The 25693-nt window shown below is 44.1% G+C and overlaps 1 protein-coding gene across 10 annotated transcripts in view; it reads right to left on the reverse strand.

Annotated features, from left to right (window-relative positions):
- PEX5L (peroxisomal biogenesis factor 5 like) overlaps positions 1-25693 on the reverse strand; it is a 252717-nt gene that overhangs the window by 78555 nt on the left and 148469 nt on the right. For 9 of the 10 annotated variants that reach the window (XM_064366835.1, XM_064366833.1, XM_064366831.1 and 6 more), the window contains 3 exons: positions 19500-19694; positions 15026-15149; positions 14033-14129 (listed from right to left, as the gene is read on the reverse strand). In XM_064366835.1, coding sequence (XP_064222905.1) covers positions 14033-14129; positions 15026-15149; positions 19500-19694 — 416 coding nt within the window. Of the gene's footprint in view, positions 1-14032; positions 14130-15025; positions 15150-19499; positions 19695-20942; positions 21866-25693 lie in introns of those variants that run through there. The other variant, XM_064366839.1, reaches the window with a different exon arrangement.

A 25693-nucleotide genomic window follows, 5' to 3' on the forward strand; every position in this document is an offset into this window, starting at 1 on the left:
TTGAGCATGATTTCCAAGCCTTTGTGGGCATCAGAATCACTGGAAGGCCTTGTTAAAATGCAGATTGCCAGGCCCCATCACCAGGGGCTCTGATTCAAGGTCCAAGGTAAGGCCTCAGAATCTGCATTTCTAACAAGTTCTCGGGTGACACTGATGGTGTAGGCTCGGCAACTGCACAGACAGCCTCTGATCTAGACGCTGGCACTGCGTGTATACGGCTCGCAAGTGCTCTGGAGTTCACTAATGGACTCCCATGCAGCCGCTTTTTTTCTCTTTTGCATGCTTTTGAAGGACGCTCCACAGCTAAAGCAAGCTCCTGGAAACACCTGGGCTCCACAAATGGCATTTCAATCAGTTCAGCCTAATTAGATTATAGGATACTACACTCTCCAAAGAAGAAAGCATTGCGTTCCCGACTGTTGACTATTCTGAATGATAAGCACTAGGTAAAGCGAGAGAAGACAGAATTTAACAAATTTTTTAAAGGAATGCTGTGTTTTATTTTCTTTATTCAAAATTATGATTGTGATCAAAATTATAATTTGAAAATTTCCGTATTTGTGGCTGTGGTTGTTCTAGCAAAACTCTGCTGGCTAACCACAATGACCGTTGTTCATAGCTTCTCATACGACTGCCTTTGTATCATTGCTGGAGGAGAAAAAGGAATCTGTTTAACTGCAGCAAAGGAAAATATAACAACTAGCAGACCTTGAGTGAAGAATAACATGGTCATTAAAAGTATACTCTGGAGTCAGACTGCCTGAGGCCAAATCCTGGTTTAGCACGGACCACCTGGTGACCTTGGATAAATAATCTATTCTCATCTGCAAAGTGTGTGTTCATAGGTTGAGTCCCTGTAAGGACTGATTACAGCAATTCATGTAAATATACCACACACAGCACATAGTACGTGCTCAATACAACTTTGCTCTCATTATTCTCTTTCTGGTTAGTGCCTATCAGGTGTGACTTTTCTAGTACTTTTGTTTAGCGATTGGTGGAGACTAATTGGAGTCTTATACTAGAATAGATAAACACTTTCCTCACTGACATACTCAGGATTTTTTTTCCTTAAACAGTCAACAAACACTTGTCATTGAAAGTATAAGGCTGGTTGCCTCGCCAGGAGCATGGACGCACACCCCCACCCCCTCCCTCGATGGGAGCTGGGACACACCCCCTTCCTTCGCTGGGAGCTGGGACACACCCCACTCCCTGCCTACCATTTTGTCGGACACACCCCACCTCACTGGGAGCCCAGAAAAAAAGCCCCGCCAGGACCTACCTGATAACATTTTGTCCCAGCCGGGCCCCACTCCCTGCCTACCATTTTGTTCCATCTGGGCCCCACTCCCTGCCTACCATTTTGTCCCATCTGGGCCCCACTCCCCGCCACTTTGTCCCATCCAGGCCCCACTCACCTTGGGCACAACCAATCAAATGCCTCCACTCCCTATAAAACCCCACATCTGAGAGGAGTCCGTGTGACTTCTCTGGCCCCTCCTGTCAGACCGCAGAACCTCACCCAGGAGCCTGAATAAATTCCTTCACATTGGATTTTTTCGTGCTGGCCTCAGTTTCTTCATTTTAAACTTGGCGAGAACAGACCTCACAAGTGGTGCCGAAACCCCGGGGGAGCTGTAAGACCCCTCCTGGGGGAAACTGACTCCTCCACACAGAGCCGGACCGGAGAGCTGCCATTTCACCACAAGGTAAGACTTCTGTTACCCACTACCCCACCTGCTGCTTTCAGGGGTCCCTGTCCGAAACTGTTGCAACGTCAGGGATTCCCTCCGGGAGTCTGTGACTCCCGACTGCTGTAGGTCCGTGACCTCGGCTTTCTGCCGTGGGTCCGTGACTCCGGCGACTCAGTTTAGGACCTGAGTGTAAGAGGAGACGTCCCCTACACTCTTGTTCTCTCCCTGTGAGGGGTTTTTAGGGTCAGGAATTTGAGGGAGACGTCTCCACTTTCCTGAATCCTCACCAGCGACTGAGGTGTGGGTACTAAAAGCCCCCCTGTTTAAGCAGCCCTGCCTCATGGCAGAGCCAAACCTCCGGCTTATACCAAAATCTTTATTTTAAACTAGCCCATTGGCATAAAAGGCTCCCGTTAAGTAAGAAACTGTGTTTTCGGTTTCTTTCTTTTTCTGTTTCTCTCTTTTTTCTTCTCTCTCTCTCCCTCTCAAAATGGCGGCCGTACCACGCCCTTAAGATGGCGGCCGCTTCTCACTCTTAGCTTTCTCTCTTTTCTAAGATGGCGGCCGCTTTCCACTTTTAACTCTATCCATCTCTCTTTCTTCCTAATTCTGATGTGAGTGAGTGAATGAGTTTATGTGTAGTCCCACAGCCTAACAGCTACAGGGCTTGTGTGGGCCTCAACCCGCAGTTCCATAAGGACGTGGCCAGGAAGGCATCAGACTGGTTTCCCATCTGGGGGCACCCACCCTTTGTCCATCAGTCTTGTATGTGGTACTGTCTTTATTGTAGCCATGTGGCAGATAGCCCTAGCCCTTTCTCTTTTTATTTTCTTCCTTATTATAATCATTGTAGCCTGTAGGTTTTCTCAGCCACCCCCTCTGGGAAAGGAATACTTCTGCCCGTGTTGGGTGTAATACCTGTTCCCATCCCTTCCTTGCCTCTAACTGCCCCATAAAAGCCAATTATGGGGAACCAGAATTCCCGCATAGACCCCAAGTCGCCATTGGGATGCCTAGTCCAAAACCTACCCAAACTAGGGCTTTCCATAAAAAAGAAAAGGCTGATCTTCCTTTCCACTGTAACCTGGCCACAGTATCCTCTAGACAACCAGTCCAAGTGGCCTCCGGAGGGCACATTCGACTTAAATGTCCTAACAGACTTGGATGATTATTGTAAAAAGAATGGTAAATGGCCAGAAATTCCATATGTGCTGGCTTTCTGGTATCTTCGTTTCCGTCCCACCCTCTGTTCCTCTTGTACCGCTGTTCAAGTACTCCTAGCCAAAGAAACCTCCTCTTTGCCCTTAGCCCCTCTACCCTCCTCCTCTTCCTTTTCTGACCCCGACACACCTGAGGAGCTTTCCTTTTCGCTGGCCCAGCCCAGTAATCCTCCTCCACCCTATGATAAACCTCAATCCCCTCCGGTTCCTCCATCTCCTGATTCCAACCTGGCTTCTCCTGTTAGTGCACACACCCGTTCACACCATGCTTCTAGCGATGAAGCCTCCCTCCTTTGCCCCCTCTGCGAAGTGGCCGGAGCAAAGGGCATTGTCTGAGTGCACATTCCCTTCTCCCTCTCTGATCTATCAGCCATTGAGAAACGTCTAGGGTCTTTCTCCACCAATCCCACTGCTTACACCAAAGAATTCCGCTACCTTACTCAGGCATATGATTTAACCTGGCATGACACGTTTGTGATCCTATCCTCCACCCTTACCCCAGATGAGTGTGACCGGATTTTTACAGCAGCCCAGGAACACGCTAATCAGGTACACCTGACAACCAGATGCCAGTAGGCACGGCAGCGGTCCCCGAGGCTGATCCTAACTGGGATTATCAGGACGGTCGAGATGGCCGCCGCTGCCAAGACCAAATGATACAGTGCCTCCTAGCAGGCATGCAAAGCTCAGACCAAAAGGTAGTCAATTACAATAGGTTAAGGGAAATAACTCAGGGACCCAATGAAAACTCAGCCGCCTTCCTTGACTGCTTGACTAATGCTATGATCCTCCATACCCGGCTGGATCTGGCCTCCTTAGCAGGAGCTACAGTCTTAGTCACCCACTTCGTCTCCCAGTCAGCGGCCGATATAAGGAGGAAACTTAAAAAACCTGAGGAGGGCCCCCAAACTCCCATACGGGACCTGGTAAACATGGCATTTAAAGTTTTAACATCCAAGAGGATAAGGCTGAGGCCACCCGACAGGCCCACCTACAACAGAAGGTAGGCCTCCAAACCCGAGCTCTTATAGCAGCCCTGATGCTGGCAGCCCCCTGAACATCCAGTGGGGAAGGTCCATTGAAACCCTTCCAAAATACTTCAAGGGCCCTGCCCGGGCCCTGTTTCAGATGTGGTCAAGAGGGACATTGGGCCCAAGAGTGCCCCTGTCCTCGTCCACCTCCTGGACCCTGCCCAAACTGCAAACAGACTGGACACCTGAAGGTTGATTGCCCGTCCCAGACCACAGGCCCACTCCCCGCACCTCTATGTGAGGAGCAGGCCAGTCCACAGGAAGCAATCCCATCACTTGAATTTCTTGGCCTTCTGGACGACTGACGTAGCCCGGACTCGAGGACCCCCATCACCCTTGCCAAGCCCAGGGTAACACTGCAGGCAGTGGGTAAGTCCATTTCCTTCTTAGTGGATATAGGAGCTAACTATTTCTTCCTACTCAAGGCCTAGCGTACCTTCCCAGGTCTCAGTCCTTCTTTACCATTCCTCTACACTCTGAATCTTACTTTCTTTTTAAAAATTCTTCAGTCAGCCTTCATCCCACTTCTCCACTCAACTCAGCTACTTTGTTTCCTCTTCCATCCCATTCTCCCTCCCCAGCCCATTCCCGTCCTAAACTAATGGATGGGCAAGCCGAGTTCCTATCCCTCCTTACGCCTCTCCCTGTTCGCCGAAACAAACGAGCAGTTTTCCTCCCAATAGTCGTTGGTCTCTCTCTAGCATCCTCTCTAGCAGCAGCTGGACTCGGAAGCGGAGCAATGGGCTACAAAGTCACGTCAGCTGCCCAACTGGAAGACAAGCTCCGTGTGGCCATTGAAGCATCAGCCACCTCTCTGGCCTCCCTCCAGCGACAAATCACATCACTGGCCCAAGTAACTCTCCAAAACCGACAGGCCCTTGACCTATTAACGGCAGAAAAAGGAGGTACCTGTATGTTTCTCCAGGAAGAATGCTGCTACTATATCAATGAATCAGGCCTAGAAGAGGAGAAGATCAACACTCTCCACCATCTCCAGGAAGACCTCCGAAACAAGCAAAATACAGGAGCCTTGTCCCTAAGCTGGTGGCACCCCATGCTTATCTGGCTAACCCCCATCATCACTCCTATCATTGTAATCTGTTTGCTATTACTAATGGCCCCTTTTCTTCTCAGGTTCCTACAAGCTTGTATGTGAGAAATTGGACGAGTGGCTGTTAACCAAATGCTGCTTCATCCTTTCGTCTGCTTCACGGCCAAGGCACCAGCCAACTGACCTGTCCTCCTTACTTCGCCCCTATTCAGCAGGAAGTAGCCAGAAAGAGTGGCGCCCTCTATCTATCATCAAAAGGTCGGAATGTAAGGCCGGTTGCCTTGCTGGGAGCACAGACGCACAGCCCACCCCGCTCGCCAGGAGCTGTGACACACCCCCCTCCCTCGCTGGGAGCTGGGACACACCCCACTCCCTGCCTACCATTTTGTCGGACACACCCCCCCCTCACTGGGAGCCCGGAACAAAAGCCCCGCCAGGACCTACCCGATAGCATTTTGTCCCATCCGGGCCCCACTCCCTGCCTACCATTTTGTTCCATCCGGGCTCCACTCCCTGCCTACTATTTTGTTCCATCCAGGTTCCACTCTCCGCCATTTTGTCCCATCCAGGCCCAACTCCCTGAATACCATTTTGTCCCATCCGGGCCCCACTCCCCGCCATTTTGCTCCATCCAGGCCCCACTCACCTTGGGCACAACCAATCAAATGCCTCCACTCCCTATAAAACCCCACGTCTGAGAGGAGTCTGCGTGACTTCCCTGGCCCCTCCTGTCGGACTGCAGAACCTCACCCAGGAGCCTGAATAAACTCCTTTGCATTGGATTTTTTCGTGCTGGCCTCAGTTTCTTCATTTTAAACTCGGCGAGAACAGACCTTACAGAAAGTACACACAAAAAACTGTCCCTTGTATGTCACGGAGCCAGTTCCTAGAGCTTTGTATAAGGCACGGCAGCAAACAGTCCGTCTCCCTTCAACTATGAAATTCTATGTTGCGGAACATCCAGGCAAATAAGTGCTGATTTGTGAACAGGCTATTATTGGGCAAAGCTAAAAACTTATTGAAACTAGTTTTAAAAATGATCCAGAATAAAATTTTGTTTTTTTTTTCTGTCATTTAATTAACTTCAGTTGCTATTTCCACATGGTTAAATTTGATAAGCTGTTTTCCTTTTTTTGTTAGGATCCCTTATTTTTCCATTTCCACAAATATTTAAGAATGTCCTGTGCACAGATTTCCTGCTGTGCTGGAAGTGGCCTTTCGGATTTCCCACCCGCCTGCCTTCTTTCCTCGTCACTTCCGTCTTTGTTTCATTCCCTCCTCATTAATCACTGCTGTGTGTGGCCTGGAGCGAAAGGCCATGTTGAAAGGCTCCCGTACTATATTCCAACAAGCAAAATTGTTGATATTTATAGTCTATCAATTGTTTCTGTTAGACACAAAGATCTCAATGCTTCTTATAGTCTAACTCATCTTTCCAGCTTTTTCCTTGCCTTGCGGATAGCAGACATTCAAGCACATTTGTTGAACTGAAATGGAATGAAACGGAAGCCATCAACGTTTCTAAAAGTAAGGGCTTGAGAATCCTTTTGGGAGAGGAAGGCACAAAATTGTGTATGGCCTGAAATTAGATGACAATCTTTGTTTTACAAACGAAAAATTGTTTACAATTCATTTTACAAAGATTGTGGAATAAAGTGATACACATTCTTTAAAATTACTTACATCAACCCTGTAAAATAAGTAATTATCAGAGTTTCCAGTAAGAAGAGAAATTGTGAATTATCTCTGGTGGGTAAGTATGATGTGTCTGATGGGAGGTGGTCTGTAGTTAAGAATAAAGGCTTTATTACTTATTTATTTTTCTTTTAGAGATGGGGTTTAACCATGTTGCCCAGGCTGGTCTTGAACTCCTGAGCTCAAGGATCCGCCTGCCTTGGCCTCCCAAAGTGCTAGGATTACAGGCGTGAGTCACCATGCCCAGCCCAGTAACAAAGGATTTAGGAGCTAATGGGCTGATTTGAATCCTGGATCCTTTTCTCTTTAGCTGTCACCTGGGGAAAATTTTGCTAAGATGCATTTTTCTTCTGTGAAATGGGGATACTACTAGCTCCCAAAGTTATTGTAAGAATTTCAAGTAATATATAAAAATAGAATCTCATATTACACATAGGAAGTAGGTATGCAATAAATCACAGCTATTAACATGCATTTCCTTTTATATTACCCCTTTAGAAATTTAGAAAACATACCTCCACTTAAAGTTTCAGTTACTCTGTTTGGGACTGAAGGAAATAAAAATATTTTGCTCCAAACTATATTTCTTTGACATAATCTGAAGTGGCCCTGGAAAGCTGTCTTCTGTTGGGGAAATTAGCATCTCTAGATCTGTAGAGAATCTGTATTAAAGCAACCAGCACTTCCTTTGTCCAGACCCTGGAAAGATGAACTGAGAGTCTGACCCCTTTAAAGGACTGAAAGGAAGCATTTACCATCTCTTCTCTCTGAGACTTCTATCTGCCAGAGGTTTCATCTACATAACGAGGCCACTTTGCTGGCCAAGCCTCTTTCTTTCTCCCTCCCATAACCCGTCCTGCTACCAAAATGTGTTTTCGGCCATGCTCTGAGCCCATGTTCTCTCTGCAACCTCAAGATGGTATAGAAGCCTCTGGACCTCACTGGGGTGGGGGGGCTGGGTCTTCGTTCTGAGGGCTCCTGTGTGTACACGGTAAGAACATTTGTATGCCTTTTCTCCCGTCAGTCAGCCTGCCTCATGTCAGTGACTTTTCAGCGAACCCTTAAAGGACCAAGGGCTTTGATCCCCTCTGGATATTCCCAGAATTTAAATTGTTCTGGTTTGGAATTAAGGCTACGTGAATGGAAGCATTTGCTGTGCCAAAGTCAGCAAAATCAATGAGTTACAAAATTGTGACTTGGCACTTGGAGAGTCAGCTGTTGTACGTCCCAGTGGAATCCAACCGAGGTCACATCCCAGTGGAATCCGACCAACGGCACATCCCAGTGGAATCCAACCGAGGGCACATCCCAGTGGAATCCGACCGAGGTCACATCCCAGTGGAATCCGACCGAGGGCACATCCCAGTGGAATCCGACCGAGGGCACATCCCAGTGGAATCCGACCGAGGTCACATCCCAGTGGAATCCGACCGAGGGCACATCCCAGTGGAATCCGACCGAGGTCACATCCCAGTGGAATCCGACCGAGGGCACATCCCAGTGGAATCCGACCGAGGGCACATCCCAGTGGAATCCGACCGAGGGCACATCCCAGTGGAATCCGACCGAGGGCACATCCCAGTGGAATCCGACCGAGGTCACATCCCAGTGGAATCCGACCGAGGTCACATCCCAGTGGAATCCGACCGAGGGCACATCCCAGTGGAATCCGACCGAGGTCACATCCCAGTGGAATCCGACCGAGGTCACATCCCAGTGGAATCCGACCGAGGTCACTTCCCAGTGGAATCTGACTGACAGCACATCCCAGTGGAATCCGACCGAGGTCACATCCCAGTGGAATCTACCCGAGGTCTGCAAGAGCCTGTCTTGGAGCTCCCCTTCCAAGTGTCCAAATTCAAAGAGCCTTGCACCATCAGTCTCCAGAAGAAGCTGAATTATTTTCCCTTTGCCTCACATATCACTATCTTAACCTATTTGTGGAGAAAGGTAATTTTATATTGCTTTCTGTGTTTTTCTTAATTCTTCAAGTGTTTTCTAATTTTTTGGGAATATGTGACTTTTTAAAACAATTTAACTCCAGGGAATATGAGTTACACAGTTTGGGTAAGTGTCAAGATACCTTATTCTTAAAGATATAGAAATTATATAATTTAATATAATCTCCAGTCACTCTGATTAGCATATTGTTGGGGCTCAGGAAAAAGATACTCCAAAACATGGCACTTTGACATGCCGGGTACTTTGAACTAAAGAGGCAGCCTCAGAAACAGGGTGTCTCTGACCTTCTCCCATTCCCCTGTCTGTCGCCCCTCTGCCTCCCCTGAAGCACAGGTAGGGACTTTCTAGTTCCCAGAAGGAATGCAGTCTCAGCAGAGAAGATTAATTCGCAGGAAGGAACACGAGCGTTGACACCACACCAGCTCAGTAAAGATCCTGAAACTTTTCTGCACTTTAGCAGTGAGCCCAGACTTGCTGGTTTAGGATTGAGAATGAAATACAGATGATAACACATGGTGAAGATCAGCCTTCCCAATATGGCTTTTGTTATATATAGATATCTATATAAATCAACTTCTTACATATTTTAAGTTCAGCCTAAAGATTTCTCTGTACGTAGTGAACTGTAACCTAAATGGAAGTGTAAACGGACTGTAACCTACTCTTGTGCCAATCATGGCATTTTGGGTGATCAAAGGGCACCCAGATGAACTTTTACCCCAGGCTGAAACTGCCCTCACAGCATTGACAAGAATTGCGTGCCAGGTTCTGGACAGAAATACAGTGATAATTAAGCATTAATCAGGCTGCGCTTTGTCCCACTTCCTTGTGGCTAAAAGTCACAAAGCAGCAGATACTGACCATTTATGTTCTTATTGATCCTACAGACAGGATCTCTGACATTCAAATCATAAGGCTTTTGTTTAAGGATCATTAAGATGTTTTTCAGGCCCTGAATTCCAGCAACCAGTGTGAAGACCGCCACGGCAGAACGGGGTCAGCATGAGAACACAGCACCTTCAACTCTCTGTCCTGTGACTTCACCCGACACTCTTCCACCAGTTAATCAACTCCACACTTCTGCCCACTCCAAGACACTTAAAAACCCTAGTCCCAAACTCCTCAGGTAGAGGGATTTGAGGTTTCCTTCCATGCCCTCCTTCAGTGACACTATGATCAAACCTCTTTCTCTGTCGCAACTTGGTATCTTGGCTAACTGACTTGCATTGGGTGATGAACCTGTTACAGTTACGAGGCTATTGTCTGTTCTTCAGGACCCTTCATTTCTCCTAAAAATCATTTCCTCTTCCTCTAAAAGTACCAACATTTGCCACGTCCCTCTCCTCTAGGAAGAGCATATTTTGGTTCCAAGCATCTGGCCCTTCTCTGAGTTTCCTGCTTTGTGTGACTCTCTGCATGCTTTGGCATCAATCTGTTTGCACGCCTTTTCTCCTATTCATCAGTTTGTTTTGTAGACTCGAATTCTCAAAACTTCCAGAGGTAGAAGGAAAGTTCCTTTTATCCCTACAGTATTCAAAACACTATTTGAAAGAGGTTAGATTACGTTTTTCCTTTTCCTCATCTTGTGAAGAAAATTTGAAAACATCAGTTCTTCACATTGTGAGCTTCCAGTTTCTCTGTGATTCTGAAATACAATTTTTAAAGGAATCTGGTAAATAGGTCTTCACCTGTGGGGTCACTGCCTTAGATAATTTTTGTTAGCTTGAGAGACAAGAAAACATCTCCTTGATTTTCCTGTGAACCATCTGACTTACACCTTTTTTTTTCTTTTTTTTGGAGTCTTGCTGTGTTACCCAGGCTGGAATGCTGTGGCACAATCTTGGCTCACTACAAGTTCTGCCTCCTGGGTTCAAGCAATTCTTATGCCTCAGCCTCCTGAGTAGCTGGGACTACAGTCACGTGCCACCATGCCTGGAATAATTTTTGTATTTTTAGTAGAGACAGGTTTCACCATGTTACCCAGCCTGGTTTTGAACTCCTGACCTCAAGTGATCCATCCACCTTGGCCTCCTAAACTGCTGGGATTACAGGCGTGAGTCACCCTATCTGGCCCCATCTGAGTTATGCTTTTAAGGTGAATTTTTATGCCACCTTTATGATTTTACTTGGGTGAATTTTTATACCACCTTCATGATTTTACTTTATCTATATAGATAGTTCATGTGTTAAAAGACAAAATATTTATGCTAGTTCTAACAGTATATTGTTAAATCAACTCCTTACATATTTTAAGTTCAGCCTAAAGATTTCTCTGTACGTAGTGAACCATAACCTAGATGGAGGTGTAAACAAACTGTAACCCACTCCTGTGCCAATCACATAGTTTCAGCTGATCCAAGTGGGGCAATTGTTCAAACCGTGTTCAAATAAGGCAGATGCCAAGCTGTCACCAATACGGCTGTTTCTGTTCCTCACTTCAGTTTTCTAGACAAGTTATAACCAATGAGACTGTTTCTGTTCGTCACTTCAGTTTCCTGGCCATCACTTTCCTTTCACTGCCTGTAAATCTTCCACCACGTGGCTTTGCTCTAGTCTCTCTTTGCCACCTCTGGCTCAGGAGGCTCTGCCTGATTTGTGAATTGTTCTTTGCTCAATTACTCTGTTAAATTTAATTTGGATAAGGTGTTTCTTTTTCTTTTCTTTTCTTTCCTTTTCTTTTTTTCCTTTGAGACAGGGTCTTGCTCTGTCTCCCAGGCTAGAGTACAGTGGCTCAATCTTAGCTCATGGCAGCCTCTGCCTCCCAGGCGCCATGGTCCTCCTACTTCAGCCCCTTGAGTAGGGGGACTATACCATGCCTGGCTAATTTTTGTGTTTTTTGTAGAGACGGGGTTTTGCTATGTATCCCAGGCTGATCTCAAACTCTTGGGCTCAAGTGATTCACCCGCCTCGGCCTCCCAAAGTGCTGGGATTACAGGCGTGAGCCACAGTGCTCAGCCAGAGTTTTCTTTAATATCTTTCTGTCTTTTACTGCAAGTAGATGAATCAGGTTATTCTCTTGCTGTTTGAGTGACTTGGTGTTTCAGATCTATTAAGTCCCAAATTCATGAAATTTTCCTAATTTAACCATAGGCTGAAATTAAAACTAGGAGGTTAAGAATTTCCTTAGTTTAGGCAAATCTGTGTAAGTAAGCAGGCAATGTTTTTTAAAAAAACAAGCAAAGAATAAATTCTTTACAAAGAATTGATAACTCTCTAAGGATTCATTAAGAGTTACCTAGATAGAAAACTCTCATTGTGCATTTTAAACTACGTTTTGGAGACAATATAGTCTCAGAAAAATTTTCTAAAGTACTTTGTCTGCTTAAATAAGGTGTACTGGTGGGTAAGAGGAGGTGCGATGAAGCTGGACAACCAGCAGGAGAGTAGCGGTCACCGGAATAAGCTAAAGGCATCCGGGGTCTCCATGGCAACCAGGACCCGGCTGATCTTCCACCCCAGCTCCTTGTAGAACAGCCTGCCTGTGCCAAGTCTCACCCGCTTTGGAAATAAACGTTTTATCGCTCCGTTAAATTGTTCCAAGAATTCCGGTTTATGAAACAGTACCAATCACTTTAGCTGAGCCTAAATCTCTACGGTACTTACGAAGAAATGTTTTTCTGATACAGTAAGTGCAATAAATTTTCTTTTAAAAAATACATTTAGAGTGAGCACAAAGAGAAAAACTACATTTTCATGCTACATTCATGGTTCATTGAGGTTTGCAGGGTATTTGTTCAGGAAGTTAGTGGACTTGTTTTCCAGCCACGATCTGGGAACAGTGCCGGTGCTCTCCTGTGGAGGGCGAGCGTTTGCAGGGGGCACTGCTGGTGGCTTGAAAGTTTCCAGTGGCCTATTTGCTAAAGATTTCTGCCTGTGTCTTCCCTCTCTCTGCCACTTACTAGTTGTGGGTCACAGACAAGTTTCTTCAGCTCACTGCACCTTAGTTTTGCTGTGTATAAAACGGAGGTAATAACTGAACCGACCTCATCCAGCTATTTAACAGAAAAAAAATGAGCTGATATATAAGAAGCCCTTATTATAGCACTCAATAATATCTGCTATTATATAGCTATCTCTTTATTTCACCTCAGGTAGTATATTTCCTCCTTTAGTTTCAGCATCTAGTAAGCTCAAGAAAATTTCTCTTGCTCATTTTATCACACTTATTTTCCTTAAACACTGAGTCTCCTCTCAACCGGATTGTAGAATGCATGAACTCGGATGCACACACTTTATGATATCTTTGCGGTTTTAGATCAAGGCCTTTAAAAGTCTTCAAGGGAATGAAAAGACTCAGACTGACTTTGGCCTTCTTAGAACCATAGGAGATATGATCTTAATTGTAGAAGATAACTAGTTATAAAAAAGCTAGTTGGCCAGGTGTGGTGGCTCATGTCTGTAATCCTAGCACTCTGGGAGGCCGAGGTGGGTGGATCACGAGGTCAGGAGATTGAGACCAGCCTGGCCTAATGGTGAAATCCTGTCTCTACTAAAAATACAAAAATTAGCTGGGCATGGTGGCGTGTGCCTGTAATCCCAGCTACTTGGGAGGCTGAGGCAGGAGAATCACTTAAACCCGGGAGTTAGAGGTTGTAGTGAGCCAAGATTGCGCCATTGCAATCCATCCTGGGTGACAGAATGAGACTCCATCTCAAAAAAAAAAAAAAAAGCTAGTTAAACTGGACTTAAGGGTCAAGTACTGGACAGACAGAGCTGGCTCATACCCTACTTCCACCAGGGATTTAGTGGAGTGTCCCAGGAAAGTATGTTTGATGTCACTGAGACTAAAGAATATCTTTAAAGTGAGGTTAACAATTCCCAGCATTATTCGAGTGTTACACATAACACTTAAAAACACATTGTAAAGTCCTTGATACTTAGCAGCACTCACAAATAGTAGCTATTATTATCAGCATTACTGCTAATACTATAATAACATATTTTCTCAGCATGACATTTATTTTCATGTGACAGTCAGGGTACCAATGTGCAGTGCGTTCCACAGGGCATAGATGTGAATGAACACTCAAGATGTAATTTCCTCTTCATCGAGTTCTGTTATGTAAATAGTGCTAATAATAGAGTAGAACAGATTTTTGTATTGCAAAATAACAGAACAGTAAATGGTAGAACAAGGAAAAAGTGCTAAGTACACAGTGAATTCATTAACACATTTTCCAGCCAAATGTGTAGATACACATAGATACACCTATATTTCAGCTATTTTAAGCACTGAGATAGCTACTGAATGAAACAACACATAAAACACAATGTACAAAAAATACTTCAAACCTTTTGTACCAAATTAAATAAAACATGTATGCTGTACGTTATAGATAGGAAAAGATGGGTTCATTGAGTAATCAGTTTTGTTACCTGAGTTGGAGCCACTAATTCCAACTCTGAAGTCGACTCAGAGTTGAGGGCGCTTTTCCCACCACTCAGTTCTGGTTGAGATCTGTGCTCTGAGGACCTATAAGAGATGCATTAAGGAAACTAAATGTACCTCTAGAAACAAATTAAGCTATAAATCCAGCCAAGAAACGTAGGTCTTTGGATCATTGAAAGACATGATGTCAAAGCTCTCATCAAAATTCTGACAATAAAGGTAAGTTTCGTATATTTCTACTATAATGGCCGCTTTCTGGATGTAAGAGGCTACAATGTGCTGGGTGTTATTATCTCAGATTGATTAAAAACTCCATTCAACTATGGGCAAAAAGGAAATAAATGAAATACATTTTTGTCACAGAAATTCTATTTTATAAAAAAAATGACATTTTTTTTGAGGGGGAGGAACTTCCCACAGAGTGCCTCGGGAGAGATTTTATCTTTCTGTAGAATTTGAAATGTCGTGATAAGTGGAGCTGTGGCAAAGCAAGAAGGAGACAGAAGCCGGACCCTGCCCTTCAGGAAGCTTCGAAAATACGGTATGACTCAGGTGGCCAGACTTTCTCATAAGCACCCATGCCTTATTTTGAACTATTTCATTATCTGATAGGGGATGATTGAGCAAACCAGAAAAAGGCCCCTGTATAAACTGCAAACGTTTAACCATTCTTTATGGAACACATTCACTATACTCATGCATATACGCCTGTTTTTACTAATCAGCACCGTTTCACATTCAGAACATTATTAACAACGTTGAATTACGAATCTCTCAAAACGCTTATTGACTGAGTTGAATTAATTTTTGACGGTTGAGATGAAATAACCCGAGCTGGGAGAAGCCACAATAATTAGCACTGTTATTTAGGGGTCACAAGTGACGCCAAGTATTTGCATTGATGTAACTCATTGGTTATTTCAGTGCCAGTCAGAAAGCTGATACACAAATGGGCATTGTCTGGCATTGAGGAGCCTTACCATAAGAGCTCTTTTGATCCAGTTCTAGACGAGCACGATTTTCTCTCTGCCATTGGATGTCCCTTGCTGTTTCGATCTCCACGAAACTTCACATCATCCCACTTTTCCAGCTGTGTTTGAATGTCTAGTAAGCACAGAGGAAGGGGTGAGGCAGGCGGGAGAGTGTGTGGTGCAGAGAAAAGAGAGATTAAGACAGAAAAATCTTATCCAAGTGAACTTCGTTCAACTGACGTTCTCAAGCCCCAAGACCAACCTTTATCTTTTCAATGTTGCATAAAAATTAAAACTTGTGCAGCTAAATAGAAACCTCCTATTAAGATAAATTGAATTGATTTTACAATTAAAGCAACCAAGTTGTTTAACTGAATTTATTTCTGAAGCTGTGTGCATTCTGAATCTTGCATATGGGCCTGTGTGATCTGGTGTGGAACACGCGTCTGGAGTGCTACCCTATCAGTCTCTGGCTAAAGCGGGGGCTTCGGGGGCGTTTCTAGCATGACTCCAGAAAGAAATTCTGTTTAAACAGATGAGCTTCAATATTAAAAGGAGGTGGGAATAAACCAGGACACATTCACAGCTTTTGAATAAAGCATGTAATTTTCCACCAAAGGAGGGAATTTATAATGGGGGAGAGAGAACTGAGGCAATGAGGGCAGCAGAGGGAATGCTGGAACCATTTTATCCCTGTGGCTTGGTTCTTACACATAAAATTCTGGCTAGATTCTCTCTCATTAACAGGTGTGTGGCTGTGAATAAACCACTGAAACAATCTTGGGGTTCAGTTTTTTAGTTTATAAAAAGATCAGGCCAGGCATGGTGGCTCACGCTTTTAATCCCAGCACAGTGGGAGGTGGAGGCGGGTGGGTCACCTGAGATCAGGAGTTCGAGACCACCCTGGCCAACATGGTGAAACCCTGTCTCTGCTAAATACAAAAAAATTAGTGGGGTATGGTAGTGCATGCCTGTTATCCAGCTACTTGGGAGGCTGGAGGAGAATTGCTTGATCCCGGGAGGTGGAGGTTTCACTGAGCCCAGAATGCATCATTGCGCTCCAGCCTGGGTGACAGAGCAAAACTCATTCTCACACACACACACAAAGATAGGTTTGCAGCTGATGTTCTCTAAGGTCTTTTTTTCCCTTCTTTTTAAAAACTGTGGTAAAATATATACAACAAATTGACCACTGAAACCAAGTTTTAGTGTACAATTCAGTAGCATTAGTGCATTCACACTGCTGTGTAAGCATCACCACTATTCATCTCCAGAATTTCTCATCATTTAAAACTCTTTACTCATGAGATGCTAACTCCTCATTCCCCCTCCCCCACAAATGCTGGTAAAATTTATTCTACTCTCTGTCCCTATGAACTTGACTGTTGTAGGTGACTCACACGTGGAATCATACAATCCAGGTCTATTCTTCCTTATGCAAAATGTTTGGGACCAGGAGGGTTTCGAATTTGGGATTTTTTTTCTTAGTTTTTGGAATACTTGCCTGTGACATAATGAGGATATTTTGGGACTGGGACTCAAATTTAAACATGAAATTCACTTATGTTTCATATACGCCTTACATGCATAGCCTGAAGGTAACTATGCAGCATTTTACATACTCTTATGCGTGAAACAGAGTTCTGACTGTCACATGAAGTCAGGTGTGGAATTTTCCACTTAGAGAATTTGGAGGATTTCAGATTTTTGCATGAGGAACGCTCAGCCTGTATTTGTCATTGTGTGCCTGGTTAACCTCACTCAGCACGATATCTTCAAGGTTCATCCACGCTGTAGTGTGTAAGCTATTCCTTTCCAAAGCTGAATAGGTTAATTGTACGTATATACATTTTGTTTATCCACTTGTCTCATGATGGGTTTCAGCTGTTTCCACCTTTCCACTGTTGTGAGTAACACTGCTATTCTTAAAGGTGCTTTTCAACTAAGTATTTTACAATTTTTTCAAGGACTTTTTTTTCAGAAGCAGAGAAATGAATGTTCATCATCTGCATGTTTATTGTGTTATACTGTAATATATTATTTTTTAAGACAATGTCTTACTCTCTTGCCCAGGCTGGAGTGCCGTGGTGCAATCATAGCTCACTGTAGCCTCAATCTTTTGGGCTTAAGCGATCCTCCTGCCTCAGCCTCCCAAGTAGCTGGGACTACAGGCTTATGTTGCTATGCCAGGCTAATTTTCAAATTTTTGTAGAGATGAGGTCTCACTATGTTGTCAAAGCTGGTCTCAAACTCCTGGCCTCAAGCAATCCTCCTGCCTCAGCCTCCCAAAGTGCTGAGATGATAGATGTGAGCCACTGCACCCAATCAATGTATTAATATATTTTTATGTAAATGTATAAATGTTATTAACTTACTTGTACAACTGAATAAACCTAGATGGTGAGGAAATAGTAGAGACAGTTATAAAATTTCCCTCCAAAGACAGACCTCAAAGAGGGATGGCTGGGGAGAGGGGTTCCTGTGCATGCCACTCATCTGAACAAGCGCTTGGTTCTCTCTCTGTGTTTTACAATCGATCCCCAGAAGAGCTCATCTACACCCAGATTCCAATACCCATTCATACACAGGCTTCTGATTTACAAAGCTCCATTTCCTAATCTGCTCTTTTTCTCCAGTTCTAGAATTATATACTTAACAGTCTGTTGGAGGTATCCACTGAGAAGTCCCATCGCTTCTCAAATGTAGCAGGTTCAAAGGTGAACTCAACAGTTTACTCCTGCTCCTCCTCTATCTTCTGGCAGGGAGCCTGGCACATTCTACACACCCCCACTGGCTCACACATATGTATTATCTTAGTTTCCAAGTCCTGTTTTTATATTTTTTAGAAGCTGTCTCTCTCTCACTATCCCCTTGTCCCTGCCGGACCTCTGCAGTGGTCTCCCTGCCCCGATTCCTCATCCATGTATCCACCAGACACAGATTTGTTCTAGAATAGAAACTGCTGCTGTCATTCCTCTTAGCAGAACCCTTCCAACGTCTTCCCTCCTCCCCCAATCTTAAGGGCATGGCATCCAAGAATTCCCATTACCTCACCACTGGGGACTCTCAGACATTTTCTCTTGCTACTCTGCCATCCTTGAGTACCACTGAAATATGTATATTTACTTAAAAAGACATCTTTCTGTGTTTATCTGTGTGTGAACCCCTTTCCTTTCTGCCCCAGGGATGCCCTCCCCGTTCTCCCCACCTCTCTCCTGATCTGTCTTGAACCTGGCAAACTCCTACGCATTCCTCAAGCCTCAGCTCACACAGCGCCTCTTGTAAGATACCTTCTCCCACTAACTGGGGCAATGGCACGATGAGGAGGCTGACGTAGCAGTAACTGATCTGGGTTTTCCTTCATTGCAGCATATAGTTAATATTTTATTATAATCATTTCATCATTTTTCTGTCTCCCCACTAGACTGTAAATTGCTAAGGCACAGAGAGCTTATATTATTTATCTTTGTATTCCTAGTGCATGGTATGTGCTGGAAATGTGGTAGACACAGAGAAATGTCTACTGAAGAAATGAATAAATTAATTATGACAACTTAACATGTACATATCACAGTAATAGGTGATAACACATATAGATCTCATTTATCCTTCACAGCCTTATGAAGAAGCTATGAGTATGATCTCCTTGTGAATGTACAAACAATATTCACCTTCTTCCACCTATATACACACACACACAGCAGTCAGTCACAGCCAGGGAAGATTCATGTTCCCCTGGGCTTTCTAAAATACCTGTCACTGTTCTCTTCTTGAGAAAGAAGAGCTTAATGTGTCTGGTTCCAGGAGCTGAGAATTCAGCTGTCTTTTCTCAGAGTGGGTAGAATACGGTGGAAAACACACGGGCTTTAAGTTAAGCAGAGCTAGGCTCAAACTTCAGCTCTTCCTCTTATAAACTGGGAGATCTTGGGCAAATTGCTTAAATTTTGAAACTCAGTTCCTCACACATTTCAAAGGATAATTTAATGAGATGATATATGTCAGTAACGCAGTGCGATTCCTTAGGCATTGTAACCCACCATCAAATGGGAGCTGTTGTTATTGTAATGCACACATTCCCACACACGTTCGTACACAGCGTTGCATCTGCTGACCCTGGGCCTTGCATCAGGGTCGTTTACTCACAAGCCCCTCTTTCTCATCCTAGACCGAGTGCTCCTCAAGAGCAAGATGCACGTTTTATCTTTATTTGTAACGTTACTGCCTAGCCTGGCGCCCAGTACCTACCAATAACTCAGTATTTGTGGGTTGAATAAATAAATGAATCAACCAGTTATGCAAAGTTGAGCTCCCAATTGCTACACAATTCAAGTCCAAAAGAAGCCAGTTCCTGCCCCGTTTCCACCATGGAAGACGCCTTTCCTAGCCCTTTGTTCGCTGTTTAATGCCATTGGTGGAAGCTTCCTCTCGTATCCACGCCCGCAGAGCAAGGTGGAGCATCCATAGCCACAAGCGATTGCCTTACCCAGATCTAAGGATGAAGTCTCCGGGGCTCTGAGAGGCTGGCCTCTCTGCTCAGCATCCGCGCCGATGAGGTCAGATACGTCGGCCTTTTTCTTCAGGGATGAGGTTTTTGATGAGGGCTCTGACTTCTTGGCTTTGGTTTGGGTCTGAGAGACTGGTTCACTGAGGTCGAGGAGATCTAAGCCAGTGGTCAATACTATCAGAAATGGAAGAGGTTAAGATAAGCCCATTTATTACTCTGAACTTATTAGTATTATGATTATTTGAGACGGAGTCTTACTCTGTTACCAGGCTGGATCACTGCAACCTCCCCCTCTCGGGGTCAAGCAATTCTCCTGCCTCAGCGATTAGAGGCACGTGCTACCACGCCTGGCTAAGTTTTGCATTTTTAGTAGAGATGTGGTTTCACCATGTTGGCCAGGATGGTCTCGAGCTCCTGACCTTGTGATCCACCTGCCTTGGCCTCCCAAAGTGCTGGAATTACAGGCGTGAGCCACTGTGCCTGGCCTGAAGTTATTTTTTAAAATAGGTTTCAGTTGGGTACAGAAAGGTTTTGTGTTTGTAGGACAGGTTAGAATAAAATTAAGTCAGCTCACTGCTGATTTATAAAGACAGCTTGTTAGACTGGGATGTTCGCTGCATCTATTCTTATATTTGGTGTAGCACAAATCAGTAAGAAAGGACTTAGACCAGCCTCAGCAACGATGAAGCTCTGAATGACATTAAAGTGAGAAAATGGAATCTGAGGTCAGGTGCTGTTCACTGCTTTGCTTTATTTATGTGAAGGTTATTTTAGATTGCAGTTTCCCAGAAAGGAGTCAGTCTATCACATTCAGAGATTTAGTGAAGCTTTTGAATGTCTTTGTGTTTTAATTTTAAACAATAAAGTATATGGGATGCAAAGCAATGCTGTTAATCATCTTTTATTTAATTAAACAGTTCAATCAGAAAATGGCACCCTGTTTGGGTACCCACAAGAGAGGTATTTTATACTCCACAGTCGAGGAATAGGTACACACGTTAACACCTTTGCTGTTGAGTATGCAAATTTAAATTTCAATGTAACAAACTGTAAAACTGTTACACTTTTACTTCCTAGCAGGTTGATTACATTGCATTAAACACTCTAATGAAAGCAGAATAACTTGTTCAAATGCAAATTAGGCAAATGAGAATTTAAAAATAAGTTTATAACCTTCGCTGCTTCTTTCTCTTACAGCGCCCATAACCAGTGTTTGACTAGCTCATTGTGAGAAACAGAAAATTCAAACTGAGAAAGTCCTTGCAGCTCTGCCTTCCCCCCAGTACCTGGCACTCCACTGGCCCTGGCACTGCCCTGGATGGACTAGCTTCTGAGCAACGCTGGTGGCTTCCTGGTGTGGAATCTCTGCACCCAGCTACTCAGGAAAGCCGCAGAAAGACAAAGGACACTACTTGCACTAACCCTCCGTGGCCGGCCACAACAGTAACCGCTCCTCTGTCATCTCCAGGCTTTCTCGGGTTTTTGCTGAAGTCTCAGTACCCTTCTGTCTGTTTCTCCCTTGTACTCAAAGGCAGGGGCAGGACTCCACCGAACTCACAACCAGGATTTTTTCGTACTGCACTGCTTCATGAGTTAAGCATTCCTTCGGGATCTTTAGGACGGTGTGTCAAACTTTACTCTTAATAACCTTGTTTTCTGATTCCAATTCCAAGTCACAGTGGTTGGATGCTGTTGGTGAAGTGGAAACAGCACTGCTGTCTCTGTCACTGCTTAGCTGTGTGGCATGAAGTAAGTTTCTTGACCTCTCTGAGTTTCAGTTTCCTCATTTGAAAATGGGGAATTAATTGTCTTTTAGGTATAAGATGAAGATCAAATGATCTAATGCATGTAAATTGCCAGGCATACAACAGGTACTCAATAAATGTGATTTCCATTCTTCGGTGGCCAATCTGTGATTTTTTTCTATCCTTTTAGTCGCTGCTGCTACGGCTGTTGATGTCCTCCTGTTTTCTCTGTTTCTTTTTATTTGAGACAAGAATCAGATCCGTACACTGACAGAAAGAAAATGCTACTGGGAATAAAACTGAAGATGAAACAAGATATTGGTTCAGAGGATCCTCTGAACTAAATTCATCATAAAATGGCCTGAAAGTGTCAGCTTATCTAACAGAATCTTCCTGAGGCAACAGGAAGCACTTTCCAGTGCTAAGATGCCCTGAGATACCAGGGACGCTCTGTGGCTAGGAAGTACTTCAACGCGGAGGGAAAGAAGTGGCATTCAGAACTAAGCTGCCTGGCTTTACGTCTCAAATGGAAGCATGGCAGACAGCCAAAACAGGCTAGACTGCCTCACACTTTATACCCCCTGAGTGTTCACATAGAAATTTCCAGACCACTATTATGCTGCCGAGGAGTCTAGGCACAATGTGATGGCCCTATAAAGGAGGAAAGGAAATTGATGACAGCCTATGGAATGCCATATATATCTTTTTACTAATCGTACAAACAATTAAGAGTTAGTCACTTGCTCCTAGACTTTTAGGAGCAAATTATAAAGGAATTGTCTACTTGAACATAGGAAGTACATTTGTAATGGAATAACAACTGGCGAGTACTAATTTGATTATATATCTGCTTCTCACCATTCAGAATAAATGAATTGCTAAAAGGGTGAACTGTGCATTCAAACTCGGCTCAGTGAGGCTCTCTCGCCTCCAAAGGGTCCTGGGCACTTCCTGCGTTTGTTCTGAGCTCTTTGCTTCTTTGCTCTTTTCCTTGCAAATGTGAAACAAATGCTTGGCACATATAAAAGGCCTAATTGGTTAGCCGGATGATGAAGGAGGTGGCTTGGAGGTCGAATGGCAAGCTCTGAAGCTGGGAAAGTCCCTGCAGAGGACATTTTCAAAAGCAGAGAAGGGTGGGTGAAGCCCTTTCAGCATGTGTGTGTCCTTTAGTTAAGATTTAAAAACCAGAATCTTATGGCTCCACACATGCTTCAAGGACAGCATGCCTTGGTATGGAAGGGTGGCGTCTGCTCTGCTGATTTTAAAGTCCTATTGGTTTCAGTCACTGTATGCTTAAATTAACAGCACAAACGTGTGTGTGTGGCAGCTCACATTTTAAACCTCCGTGCTTTGGGAGGCCAAGGCAGGAGGATCGCTTGAAGCCAGGAGTTTGAGACCAGCCTTGGCAATATAACAAGATTCAGTCACTACAAAACAATTAAGAAAATAAAAAATAAATAGCAAAGCGTGATGGCTGTCACCTGTAGTCTTAGCTGCTCGGGAGGCTAGGTGGGAGGACTGCTTGAGCCCAGAAGTTTGAGCCGGCCTGAGTGACAGAGTAAGACCTCTCTCTCAAAAAAGGAGCACAAAGGATAATCTCCTCTTAGAGTGAATGTGAGAAGTACGTGTGTGTGCACATGTGTGCATGTGTGTGTGTGCATGTGTGCACGTGTTTGTGTGCACATGTGTGCATGTATGTGTGCACGTGTCCATGCATGTGTGTATGTGTGCACGTGTTTGTGTGTGCATGTGTATATGTGTGCATGTGTGTGTGTGTGCATGTGTGTGTGTATGCATGTGTTAGTGTAGACCCAATAAAATACCTACTGGATGCAATCGTGTTTTCACATATGCAGCCTTTTCTCTGGACCTGTTAGTCGCCATCACAGCTTCATAGGCTGTGAGATCCCACTGCCCAAGGGCTGCCATTGACTTCACTTCTATCTGCTCTAGCCAGGGAATTCCAGCTCAGTTGCTTCTGAGCAGGCTACATTTTGCCAGTCACCCTCGTAGCACTTTGTCCTGCCTTCTTCAGTTCAACGAATCTATTTTGGTGTCTTGATGTTATGTGTGTATTGCGCATAAAATAAGCCTGCCCGGAACAGTGGTGAAGACTGCCTGCGTTCAGATGCCTACCTCGCCACGCACTAGCTGTGTGATGGGGCAAGCTACTTAGTCTCACTGAGCCTCAGCTTCTGCCCACCTAAAGTAAGAATAAAACTACTTTACAGGGTAAAATACTGGATGAAGTGCTTATCTAAAGCTCTTGGAACAGCACTATAAGCGTAATCATGATGCAAATAAATATCTATTGCTACCAGAAGACTACTGAAAGCGTTCATGCCTGAAGCAAACTGCAGGCATATGATGTGGTCAATGATCACAAAACTACATATCGAAAATATACGATATGGTGAAAGTGCTTATGAATGTTTTCTTGTTTAGTCTACGTAACATTCCTGTGAAAAAGGTATTCTAATTTCACATATGAGAAACCTGAGGCTTGGCAATATTAAGCAACTTGTCCAAAGTCACACAGCTGGTGTGGTAGAAAAACGTTCCTCTCAAATGCCCACATTCGAATCCCCAGGACCTGTGAACATTTACCTTGACGTCACATGGCAAAGGGACTCTGAAGATGTAATTAGGTATTTGGAGATTGAAAGATTAATCTGGATGACCCCTGTGGATCCTATGTCATCCTGAGAATTCTCATAAAATGCAGTTGGGGGGTCGGAGCCAGAGAAGGAGCTCTGAGTATGGAGACTGAGGTGTGTGTGAGAGCGAGCGAGACAGAGCTGCTGGTTCTGAAGACGTAGGAAGGAGTCATGAGCCACCGAACTGTAGGTGCCCTCTAGAAGCTGGAAAAGGCAAGGCAATGAATTCTGTCCTGGAGTCTCCAGAAGTAATGTAGCTCTGTTGACATCTTGATCTTAGGATGATAAATTTGTGTTGTTTTAAGCATTAAATTTGTGGTAATTGTTACAGCGGCAATAGAAAACTAATATAACTGGTATGTCAGTGTTCATACCAGGATTCAAACACAGGACACAGGTCTCATCTCTCCATGGTCTGTGTTCTTAAACAGTCCTCTCTAGACTTTATCTGAACCTTAAGGCATTGTGCCAACTTCATTGATAAGGCTTTAATTCATTTGTTTGTTTAGCTTCCAATTATTTGGCAGTTTGAATAGTCTGAGGCATGATTTATTTTAAGTAGTTGGCACTCTCAAAAACTTTTGTTTTTCACATAATCTAATTGAATTAGGTGGAAAAAATTGTAATTTAGAGCTTCTGTGAGGTAAAAGATATGTTCTTTCAGGGTTCATAGAGAAAAAAATCATCTGACCTCTGGAAAAGGTAAATATTTCCTACATCTTTTATTTTGTATTGATTTATAGAAAAACTAGATTTCTTAGGAATTAAAAAATATATAATATTTTTGCCTTGAGATATACTCTCAAGATTAAAAACATGCTATGAAACAAGAGTCTTTCTTCAGGATAAAAATCTGTGTGAACCAGGTGCACTGAAAAATGAAGGTGAGGAAAAAATCCCCGCCCTCAGAACACTCTCTATGCTGGAGAGTATTATGGGTTGAGTGGTTTATGTAGAAGTCTTAACACCCAGTACTCAGAATATTATCTTATTTGGAAATAGGGTCATTCGAGATATAATTATAAACATGAGGTCATATAAGAATCGGGTGGGCCCCTACTTTAATCGGACTGGTGTCCTCATAAAAAGGGGAAATTTGGACACAGAGACAGACCTGCACACTGGGAGACACACACACACAGAGAAAACACCGTGTAAATACTGGAGCTGCGCTGCCGTCAGCCAAGGCAGTACCAGGAATCAGAAGAGAGGCGAGGAACAAATCCTCACTCAGCACGTTCAAGGGGCGCGTGGCCAGGCTGAAAGCATGCACTTGGGCTTCCAGCCCTCAGCACTGAGAGAGTAGGTTTCTGTGGTTGAATCAGCTCCGTGGGTGGTACTTTGTCACGGCAGCCCCAGGACTAATATGGAGACAATATTGTGGATATTGAGATTGTGAGAAATGACACTTTCTTTTGAATTTTTTCCTAATTATTTCACGGGTCTTTCTATTATATATTAGAAAAATCAAGCTGAAAGAAGCTTTTGAATCAAATCTTACATTGCTCTCTCCGGCTGGGTCCTTTCTAAGTGACTTAGTTTTCCCATCAGTGAGAACTGGAGCCTGAAGAGGAAATTCTCAGTGATTCATCTGCAATTAGACACACAGGTTCTTTGTATCCTTCTGGGTAGTTCTTGAGTTTTGAAGGGGCGAGCTTCAGTTTCATAGATCAGGGGATGAATCTGATCTGATAGTACCTGAACTTGTTTAATTTCCTACCTAGAATTTACAGGTGCCATTTAATTTTTTGATTACGGAAAGCGATAGCTG

The sequence above is a fragment of the Aotus nancymaae genome, unplaced genomic scaffold (assembly GCF_030222135.1).
Source record: "Aotus nancymaae isolate 86718 unplaced genomic scaffold, 86718_ANA_hifiasm-v0.15.2.pri h1tg000067l, whole genome shotgun sequence".
Taxonomy (NCBI): domain Eukaryota; kingdom Metazoa; phylum Chordata; class Mammalia; order Primates; family Aotidae; genus Aotus; species Aotus nancymaae.